The following is an 11,228-nucleotide window of genomic DNA, read 5'->3' as shown; positions in this document are numbered from 1 at the left end:
ACTATCTCAATAAAATGACCTATTTGCATTAAGGCATTCGATCAACTTTGGGCTGCTCGATGCAATGGACTAGTATCTACATGTTACTCCCTTTATAGCATGCTTAAAACCGTTTCTGAAATACAACGTCATCAACTTTTTCCACTACAAATACACTAGTCTTGTATTGTCCATCATACTTTCCTGATAATTGATGCTGTATTCATTAATGTCGAAATGGTGTAAATAGATAAAGTACAGAAATCATTTTTACTTATTCATTCAAAATGAATAAGACCGCATGACCGTCTTAAATCAAATTTAAATCGAATATTATTTGCTTTTGAGGTATTCCACGACACCATAACGATCTATAATAGAAACGCTATTTTAAAAACTTCTTCTAGTAATATACTTATTTTTCAATAAAACTGGAATAGCAAGGATAGGAAAAAAGATCCTTTCAAAATGAAATGAAGGTCTCCCTTTAGCTTTAAAGAAAAATATGATTGCCCTTTGCTATAATAGTGATTACCGAGTTGAAGATAGACTATTTTCAGGTAGCAAAGTCATGGTATTACAGTTCTTTTTCTCCCCGTTTAAAAGTACAACTTTGACCTTTAGCAAATTCGAATAGATTAATCGAATCTCAATTCCAAAGTTGACAGATTAACTTATCGCTTAAAAGTAGCACTTAGTATCGCAATTGACTCCCAGTACAGTATGTCGTGTATTAATCGGAACTCGTCATAAGTGATACGCTCTCCTTTTTCAAACTTGTTGACAAATACCGTTTATTAATCAACCATTTTATCAACATTTCCTTTGCCACTTTTTCGTCAAATTATTTATTTAAAATACTGCCTACTGCTGTATTGGCTAAGACTGTATCCATTCGTTCGATTTTTATCCAAGATGAAACTATTAAAACTATGATTATTATATTGATTACTGTGTTCCAGTACACCTAAGGTCGTATGGTGGCTTTTTTAGTTTAGCGATAAATAATACTGCGTAGTGATGATATATTATTTTTATTTTACATAGAATTATCAAAAGCTCAGAAAAGCTTTGCACTAGCGTTATACGAATTTAAATTTACGGAAGCGATTGGACAACCCACTGATGATGAATTGACAATCGGTAAGTTGTAGCTACGTGATAAAATAAGATTTCTGTTCCAGTCATTGCTTGCTAGCTATCTTTTTATCGTACTGCAGACTACAGTATCAAAAATTATCGCAGTACAATTTTGTAAAGTGATTAACACCCGATTATTAATTCAACAGCGTACTATACATATTTTCGTGTATTCACGTCTTATCAACGAAGCGTTATGACTACGAGTATAAATTAATTTATACGCGTGTGTATGAACGATGCGACATTAAAGATAGATATTATTGGAAATGAATGTTGCCACAGTATTCGGTACAAATACGTACTTTGCTGCAATATCTTGTATGTCGGTATAATTACGTAAGACGTCCCTTGTATTACCATTAGTTCTAACGCTGAAGACATCTTATTGCTAAATTCGGATGGTTTTTTAAATAAATTAAACTATCCTTTCAAAATCATGTCTCGCAAATGCGAATGTACAGTACATATAAATTGTTCGTGTTGAGTTATGAAATTAAAATCTTATCTGCAACTGCTGCTTGTCCTCTCAATTACAATACAATATCAAATTTCATCTGTTTGCTTTTATGCAGATGCTAAATAATAAATAGTCCATTGCTTGCATTATCAAAAGTGTATTGTTTTTTCTATAGTTTAGTAGATTAATTCTCGTTCTTGAACACTTAGATGATAAACAAGCTGTCGATAATAAATTGTGATAAAATGGTGTCGATAGACATCTTTCTTAAAATATACATTACTGTATGATCTTAGCAAAGCTATTAATGCGTTGGCCAATTTTTAGATAGAAAGGAATTAATTTCTATGCATATTACATTTCAGCTGAAGCCTTTAAATCCTTTAGTAAAATGATTCGTTCTATCGAAGACGCTAGAGAAGGTTTGGTAAGTCAAGTGTTGGTTCGTGGGTTGACGTAAAATTAAATGATCTAATGCTAATGACTATAGCTCATAGAGTAAGAAAATAACATAGAGTGCTAACTTACTTTTACCCAGTATAGCCTCATCGACTGACACCATTATGTTGACTTTTCTTTATTATGATATTAGGTTTATAATCTATTGCTATTAGCTGTTCTGATAGAATAATTAGAGTTTAGCAGGCTACCTCTACTAAGCCTATTTAATTTACTAGATGACAACATGCAATCTCTCTCTATTACAACCGCTTGAAAATTTTAGAAAGGAAGATATCGAAGCCATGAAGGTAACAGCTGTTGATAATTGTTATAAACGTTGTTTTTAGCGAGAGTTTGCTTCATTAAGTTTGTCTTTATAATGTTATCGCATTAAATTATTTATGACAACCTTGTTTACATTTCTCGCAAACGATCTGCTTAGGAAGAAAAAAAGAAGTACGAGAAATCTAGCCAAAGTTACTATAATGCACTTGAAAAACATTTAAATATTTCCAACAAAAAGAAGGAAGCAGTGGTGCAAGAGGTATGACTAAAATTAGATCATCGTATTATTATGAATGATGCATATATTAGAAATTAAGTAAAGAAAAACGTATTTAATTAATAGTTATATTTTATAATCGTACTTGTACATAGCTTCCTTGCGATGTCATGATTAATGCGTTTTTATTATACTCTCAGTCTGAAGATTTACTCGATCATCAATTAGAAGAATACCATCAAGCGTCTTTGGATTACGTTTTTCAATTATACCAATTGCAGGAAATGAAAAAATTTCAGTTTGTCGAAATTGTAAGAATTGCACCGTATTGTGGTATTTGTGCTTCTTCCATATTTTAATAGCTCATGGTATCTTTTCTTTCATATTCATGAACACACGTGTGATGGCGTCATTTTATATCTATTTTTACCCAACTGCAACATGATGATAGCTTGTTAGATGGATGTACGTTCAGCGGACGTTTTATCACCAAAGTCAGTCAGTCCACCTATATCCCACTTATAAATATGATACAATGATAATGTTTTTATTATTATTCTGTTGAGATTAATTGATTACTCATTGTAATTATGCCAATTTATTTGTCAGGTTACGAAATTTTTAGAGATTCTGAAGGATTCTTAAACCATTTGCAATTAATTCTGCAAAACGTATGTAATTGTGCACTGCAATCTATGCATCGAGGGCAAGCGTCATGCTTAAGTGAGAGTGCTGTTTTGATAGTAATTGATCGTATGACTAACTATTAGGCTAGGCAAAACTTTGATACGCAGAAAGAGGAAGCTCAAAGTTACATTACTAAGATAAGGGTAATTATCGTGAGAATGGGTGTATTTTATGTTACCGCTTGTTTATAACACTTAATGCATACAATTATAGATACTGTATAGATTTAATTGGTCATCGTAAGGTCTCAATTTGTCGCATGAATAAAATAAGCTATTTTTGGCAATCAATCATGTAGAGCAATGCCGACAAAAAAATTAAAAGCACAGACGATACTAGGGAAGGCTACTTGTACATGCTAAAGAAAGGATTAGGTTGGTAGACTTTGACCTATAGTGTTTATATTACCTTGATTAACCATTGCTTATTATTGTCTTCTGCTAAAGTGGGTGGCAACAATTGGGTGAAATACTACTGTCTGTATGAAAAGAAAGGAAAACTGTTTAAGATCATTTCGTCAAGTCAGAACAAAGTCGTACGTTATATAACCTGTAGATTCATATTTGAGTATGCCAATTTTATACTTCCCAGTTTCAATGATTTTAACATCCATGCCTTCAAATTTTACCTTCCATAATTTATAGCCAACCTGTGAAACTATGAAAGTGATGTCTTGCGTAAGGTAATTTCATTTATGATATCATATATTCAAGTCTGCGTTGAAATAAAAATAATTCAAAGTAGCGTTAAGACTTAAGATTGAACTAAATCTATTAGTGGCTATAATGAATTAAAGCATTTATGTATGTTATGATTTGGCGAAATTGCTAGATAAGAGAATGTCTGACTGTAGACAATTAAATTACCTTCAAGTGAAGAAGTTGTTTAATTAAGAACATCATCATTGCCGTAATTGTAATGTTCTTTATTGCTCTTATCTCACAGGCGAAAGACGGATTCTATCGAGAAACGTTATTGCTTTGATATTACATTTAAGCAAGAAACGAAGTTAGTTATAAATACCTATTAGCAATTGATATGACGATACCTTAACTTTTGAGCTAATGATGAGCTCAATTCGATCCTAATTATCGTATTTTAATTATTATAATTGCTATAGAATTGTCAATCATACATTTCAATGTTTGGGCGAAGATGATAGAAGATCTTGGCTTGAAGCAATGGATGGTGCAGAACCGGTATCTAATATAGGCTTTTGGATTTATCGCTAAAAGTTTTGATCAGTCATAATTATTATGATTACCAAAGCTAACCTTAATTAACTTAATTATAAAAAGGTTTATTCTGAAGTCAAACCTCAGAGAAAGACAGTAGGTTACGGTAATTGCGCATTTTCAAATTTATTAGCTGATCAATAAGCTCTATCGTAAGAGTAGCTAACACCAGAATTTGTATCGTAAATGCTTAGAACTGAATGAAAATGGTTTTGCTTTTGTCGAGAGGTGTATTGAGGAAGTTGAAAAACGAGGTAAAATAGACTAGAAATACTATCGTCATTAGGTAATGTGCTATTTTCGACAGAAATTTACTTTATAAGCATTCCTATTGATGTCTATTAGGATTAGGAGAACAGGGATTATACCGTCTTGTAGGATCTACAATTAAAGTTAAGGCTTTGCTGCAAGCATGGATAGGTTAGCATACTATCTTTGATGATACCCTTTACTTTTTTTTATTGTTTGTACGTGGCGAATTAGTTTTACTAAGGAATCAATGTCAAAATTTTTAGAGGGTAATCATTCGGGAGACATTGATTATTCCGAATACCCAACTTCAACAATTACCAGTAGTCTAAAAAAGTACTTAAGGTGAATTTATAGAATACCTGAACATTTAAATCTATTAGTATTAGTGTTTTCCGATTGTTGTTTACATTTAGTTTTGGATTTGTTTTATATAGAATTTGATTTCTACTTTTACCAAAAATTATAAAACGTATTTCTACTTTGTAAAGGAGTATGCCTGAACCTTTAACGACGCATATGCTTCATTCAACTTTTATCAAAGCATGCAGTATGTATCGATGTAGCAAAAACTAGTATAATGAATTGTTACATATTTTATGGCTAAACTTCAGAAATTGCGATTATTGCAGAGTCTGATACGCTAGAAGAAAGAGTTGACGGCGTAAGGGCGGCAGTAGAAAAACTACCCGAGCTGAATTATAATATGTTATACATTGTTGTTGCTCACCTTAAAAAGTGAGTATCAATTACTAAAAATTTTTCTAACGTTAGTGATTATTGCTAAAACTGTAACATTTGATGTTTACCATTTAGCGTTGCCGGTGAAGCAGATGTAAACAAAATGTATGCTAGTAACCTGGGAGTCGTTTTCGGACCAACACTAATGAGGCCGGAAGAGGAGTCTATGGCTGCCATTGTAGATATAAAGTATCAAGGAGTTTGTGTGGAAATAATGGTTTCTTCTTTTGATAAGGTTAAAAATGATTTTGACACTAAAATATCATCCTAAAGGACTATTGAAGCGTTTATCATAGTATGCACCTATAATGTGACTATTCCGAAACTTTTGTCAAATAGGTATTTAAGAGGAATGTAACAAATGCGAAAGGTATGAAACTGCTACTTCATTGCTTGATTAATGAAATCGATGATGCAAACTTTTTCGATTTACGAATATTTTCACTGATTCATTATAAACAAATCAAGTAAGTCTGGATTGTCCTTCTTGCAGGCCCATTTAGTTTAACCCCGACCTTTGGCAAACGATCGGAGGATAACTCTGTTTCTAGAAAGCCTAGTTCACTTTCTGTTACTGCAAGACCGGATGATATAGCTAAAAATAGAAAAGCTAGTACACCTGTTGGGAGACGGAAAGAGGTAATACCGCCTATAAAACAACATAGCAGCCCAAATATTGGAGCGCGGCGCGCTGGTATGGATTCATAAAGTGATTTACATATGAACTAGTATAGACATTAAAATGATTTCTTCTCTACAGCTCTAAGAGATAGATTAGTTTAATACTTTAAAGACGTGTACAACTTGATTATTGATAACACATGATGATTCGTATGTATTTGTTGTTCTTTCTTCCGTTACTTATTCAAGCCATTAGTAGGAAGCCCTCTCCAAACACTGGTGGTACTCCCCTAGTAGCTCAGTACGAATGATACTATAACTGCGATAAAATAATATTTCATATAACTCTACTATTTTAGATAAGTGTTACATAATTCGACTCATGGGTATATGTCTCATACAATGTCGTTTCTTTTAGATTTGAACATCAGGGACAAGGAAACATTACTGGTCAGAGACAGAGTCCATCAACATCACAACCACCATCGTTGCAGCCTTCTGGTCAAAAATTAGGATTTAAGTAAGTATACGGATAACAAAATGTCTTAATGTAGCATTTCTTGTCAATTCTCAAGCTCTTTCGCCCAAAATTAATCAAGTATAACTGAGATTATACGATTATACTGACAACGTACGAGCATACATTAGATTAATTAATGATTCTGAGGCATAAATAATGCAAAAAAATTAATTTTGCAATTACGTGTGGAATACAGAGTTGCTAGAACTTTATACCAGTGTAAAGGAGAATATGACAAAGAGTTATCCTTTGAAGCCAATCAAGTGATTCATAACGGTAAACAGAGAGATATCCATGTACACAACTCCTTCGGTTCAGCAAGTATCTCATCTACTGGTACATAGCTGTATTTGAAGTTTTATAACTTTCTACTTATTTTGCCTATGTTGACAATTAGTACGCGAATCGGAAGAGCCGGGATGGCTTTATGGAACGATTAACGATGAAACTGGATTAATACCTGAAAATTACGTTGAAATTATTAACTAGCAAAAGAAATTTACTCGTGTATATATAATGAAAGTAGCTTATTGAGTACGATATAAAAGCCTAGACTGCGGCTTGTATGATATACACATACTCATTGAAGCAATTTTTGTTACGACTTCTCGTCAGCATAACTTTATTTCTCAAACGAATTCTCGTATTAATTTGACTGCTATCACAGCCGTAACATAGTACGTTGTGTACGTAATATTTGATGTGTCGTTATTTAGTCAGTGAAAGATTATGTTTTGGTCTTTGTATGTATCTCTTTTTCTTTTGCTCATTTTAATATATCTATCAACTTTTCTGACAGGAACCAATTTTTGTAACCATTTTAAGAGAACAGTTATGATTTAAAAATATGTTCTTACGAAAGTGACAATTTTTTAATGAAATGCGGCATTTAGTCTGCCGACTATGATAACAATTTGCAAACTCTGAATTGCAAATGATATTATATTGAATACTATTGTGGTTATTTATCGCACGTTTTCTTGATTTTTCTTGTACTTACATGGACTATTACAAATTGATTATCAAATGTATAGTAGACGATGGATATTTTTACTTTGTGTAGCGATGATCTGATTATTTCGCAGTTATAAAATCATACGAACTTCTGCATTAAGTGAAATACTGCGTAATACATTTGTATAAAGAAATACGTCTAGATAACCTGTTGATTTTAAACCATTCTATATAGTATTTGGCCGTCTTGTAGCAATTAACCTTAATATGTTATTTTATTTGATTACATGATACAAAGCTAATTATGAATAGAATAGTCAAGTTTCTAAAGTATTATGGTCACACAGTCACATGTAAGTCTTTCTATTACCTTGGTGTTAGGACAGTTCATACTGTAAAGTTGTTTTATGATCCTATTAATGTTATCACGGGACACATAGTTGTAATTGATCAATTAGAATAGATACTGGAGAGAATTATCGTATCTTTCAATAAAACCTATTATTACTGGCTTGCGTTTGTCAATTTTCATTTTAAATTATTATTTTTCATCATCATTTGGCTCGATAATGGAGAATGTCACAAATATATTATTCTTAACGCTGCATTTAGCTTAGCATGTTAATAGCGATGTCATAAAAATCAATACTTAAAATTTGGCTACAATGATAGCAGCTATTACAAAATTCGCTTACGTACACGAAAAAGTGATCGCAATCTAGGTATCAGTCAAGTTTTTAACCGTATTTTAAGCCATAAACAGACAATGATATTTTCCAAATGGGGTTATTTAATAAAGTAAACTAATAGATAAGATGATATTGTAGTTAAAAATTAATATCTAGATTCTAACACATTTATTGTATTAGTTGTTAATCAACGTTGTCCTACTGTTGCTTATATTGAAAATTGCCGCGTAAAAAAAATCGCTTGCTTAGTCAAAATTAATGTCAATTCTTTAATTGGTTTGGATTTTCATTAATTTTTTAGCCAATTCGAAAGCGTACGATGATGAATTTGTTTTTCTTATCCATTGCATTGGTATTGCATCAATGCCAAACTGAGCTGCTAAGCAGGCTCCTATGAATGTTGCACGGCTACAGTTACAGCCACCAGCAATCAGCGTATTGCGAACACCATCGATATAAGATTTAGCAGTGAGTAATACATGTAAAGAGCATTGGAAGACTTCAGCAATGGCTATAAAAATGAGAAAGATTTCAGTATACTCGTACATACAATGAAAAATAGCTTAAGAAATATAAATAATTATCATTGCTTCCAAGCATTTTATCTCGTAAACACATCATGAAGTTTCACAGGATATTCTGATCATAGCATTATAATTTATGGTACTATATGACTTAAAGCATATTTCCATGCCATCCAGTTATAATTAACATCATACGCTACCGAAAGTACTAGAGTAGAACGAATGAGATATATTAATGTAGTTTACAGTGATATAGTGATATTTAGTCAGTATAGAAATCATTCAGTGATAATACTTATAATGTCATCAAGAAAGCAATAGAAAGATCATTATGCACATTTCATGCCCTGTTCGATTTTCTTCATAAATTCTAAAACTGTACTGTTAAAGTAATTCAAATACAGATGTGATAGAATATGAAAGTTTTCTTGCTCGCACTACAAAATAGATTTATCTTATGACTAATGCTAGTTCTATCTAATAGCAGACTTTAACTTACCACTACTATGTCCAACATGAGAAACAACATTTACATGTGATCTAGATTTCATATCCACAATGCTCTGAATCATATCGGCGACATTACGATCTTCATCAGTCGGTAAGGTTCGTTGTGGATTTTTTAATTCATTTTGTACAATTGTAAATACGTCTTTATCATACCCTTTTAACAAGTAATGTTCTAATATTCGTGCCGCAGCTAAACAAATCGCCAAACTCTTGGTGTTGTTTTGTGTTATTCTAGCCACTTTTTCAACCGATGCCAACATATTACGCTGGCCAGCGAACATGCCTACAACGGGAGCTAACTTACATAAACAATCTGCATTATAATCATCTGTTGGGCCAAGATTTTGACCATCTAAGCCGTATCTCAACGAGTTCGATATAATATCACTTATGGCACTGGTACGAAGTGGACATGGTAGTGGCCTTTCCGTTGGATCTTTTGGTTCATATTCAGAATTTGGACCAAAATAACGTACTATTCTTCTAATTAAATCTTTAACATCAATGATGCCTGTAAATTATGTTTTGATGTGCGTATATCAATTAGTGATTGTATGATTATGGATATTGGGTTGAATAAGCTGGATGCTATAGCAATTATATTTAGTTATTGATCATGTGGTTTACTTTCAAATGTAATTATAACATTCATAAGAACCCTAACAGCTGCCTATGAGTCTGTTTAACTAGGTATAAATAAATAATAATGCAGATTACGTACCACCATGGTTTGCTAAAGAATCCATAAAGACCATGAGTTGATCACCATAGCAACTTTGTTGGCCGGTATCAATTTTATAACGTGGATTTGCGGAAACTGGCAAAAATTCTGGATCAACGGCATTGTTTTGTTCTAATATTTTATGTATACTATCGCTATCGGCTATGTAATGTAATGGTTGAGCTAAAGTAAAAAAGATGAAATAATGAGGCTCAAGTTATGAAATAGTTTTCGATTGTCAATGGATTGGATAACAAATAGATTGCTTAATAGTTTATCAGATTGTATATAGGCATAGACGATTTTCAATTCAAAGTATCAATCTTTCATGCACTGTAACCTTTAGGTCGAAATAAGAAGATGTTTACGACAAAGTAATCAGATAAATAGAATCTAATTTAGCTTAGTTGTAACAAAGACTTTTGGATATTTTGCGTAGTTAAAATTTGTATAGTCATCATAATATAAATAATAGTAATAGCTATCATTTGTATGTCTATTTATGATAAGTACCGGTGGTCAATTTATAAATATAATATCGCTTCTAATTCGATATGTTTTTCGTTTTCTATCATTGATATCGGTACAATACCTACCGCTCTATCGATGCTATATTTATTACAGTATTTGTTATTCTTTTAAAATCTATTGATTATAATTGCTATGAACGTTAAATTATTAATTAATTATTATCATAAGAAATAAAATACATCACCTGCAGCGTCGGCAACAATTGATCCCATGACGGCTATAATAGCACGTTTTCGAACGATGGATAAATTAGAGGGTAGCACTAAAGCATTTAAACGTTTACTTTCTACAAGATCGTTCTAGAATAAATAAACGCACAAAAGCGAATGGTTATGATAGCAATTAATTCAATCGTTGCAGTAAAATCTTGTAAAATTGGTAAAATTATTCTCATCTACTGCTAGTAATTTGTTTCTCAAAAATTTTTATTAGGTCTTAAAAGGTAAATGATTTATATTTATTGATCCAAACCTTAGAGCTAACAAATAAATTAGTCAACTTATGCCAATTGATAGGGCAGATGAAAATGTTTCTATCTCCCTGACTACAAACATAATCCAATCTCATCGTTCAGGTTAACACCAATTAGTATAGTTGAGTTGGCTAACATTATTGTCTAAGCATATACAATATTCCAGATTTTTAAATATTTCAGTGTTCATTTATTATCCTCGCTGATTACCCTTCATTCGCTCAACACCTTAAGCAACTAAACATGATTTTA

General features: G+C 32.1%; 2 protein-coding genes across 2 annotated transcripts; one reads left to right on the top strand and one right to left on the bottom strand.

Annotated features, from left to right (window-relative positions):
- Positions 1–484: 484 nt before the first annotated feature.
- On the top strand, positions 485–7,064 carry TRIADDRAFT_60059 (uncharacterized protein; the record flags this gene model as incomplete). Its single annotated transcript, XM_002116080.1, has 23 exons — positions 485–539; positions 1,027–1,122; positions 1,945–2,006; positions 2,257–2,328; positions 2,463–2,564; positions 2,723–2,855; positions 3,132–3,193; positions 3,293–3,352; positions 3,508–3,583; positions 3,656–3,744; positions 3,854–3,891; positions 4,155–4,217; positions 4,330–4,408; positions 4,508–4,550; positions 4,639–4,698; positions 4,790–4,864; positions 5,308–5,431; positions 5,510–5,669; positions 5,774–5,804; positions 5,928–6,073; positions 6,487–6,575; positions 6,772–6,911; positions 6,973–7,064. The coding sequence occupies 23 exons, from the start codon at positions 485–487 to the stop codon at positions 7,062–7,064; spliced, it is 1,947 nt and encodes a 648-aa protein (XP_002116116.1).
- A 1,423-nt stretch (positions 7,065–8,487) lies between these two features.
- TRIADDRAFT_30433 (uncharacterized protein) lies at positions 8,488–10,740 on the bottom strand (the record flags this gene model as incomplete). The annotated part of the gene is made up of 4 exons (XM_002115994.1): positions 8,488–8,717; positions 9,248–9,763; positions 9,977–10,156; positions 10,689–10,740. Coding segments are annotated over 4 exons (978 nt in total), but the record flags the coding sequence as incomplete, so codon positions are not given.
- Between the last annotated feature and the right edge of the window lie 488 nt (positions 10,741–11,228).

This window comes from Trichoplax adhaerens, genomic scaffold, assembly GCF_000150275.1.
Source record: "Trichoplax adhaerens TRIADscaffold_13 genomic scaffold, whole genome shotgun sequence".
NCBI classification, from domain to species: domain Eukaryota; kingdom Metazoa; phylum Placozoa; class Uniplacotomia; order Trichoplacea; family Trichoplacidae; genus Trichoplax; species Trichoplax adhaerens.
Note: the sequence above shows the minus strand (reverse complement) of the source record. Positions and strands in the feature narration are given on the sequence as shown.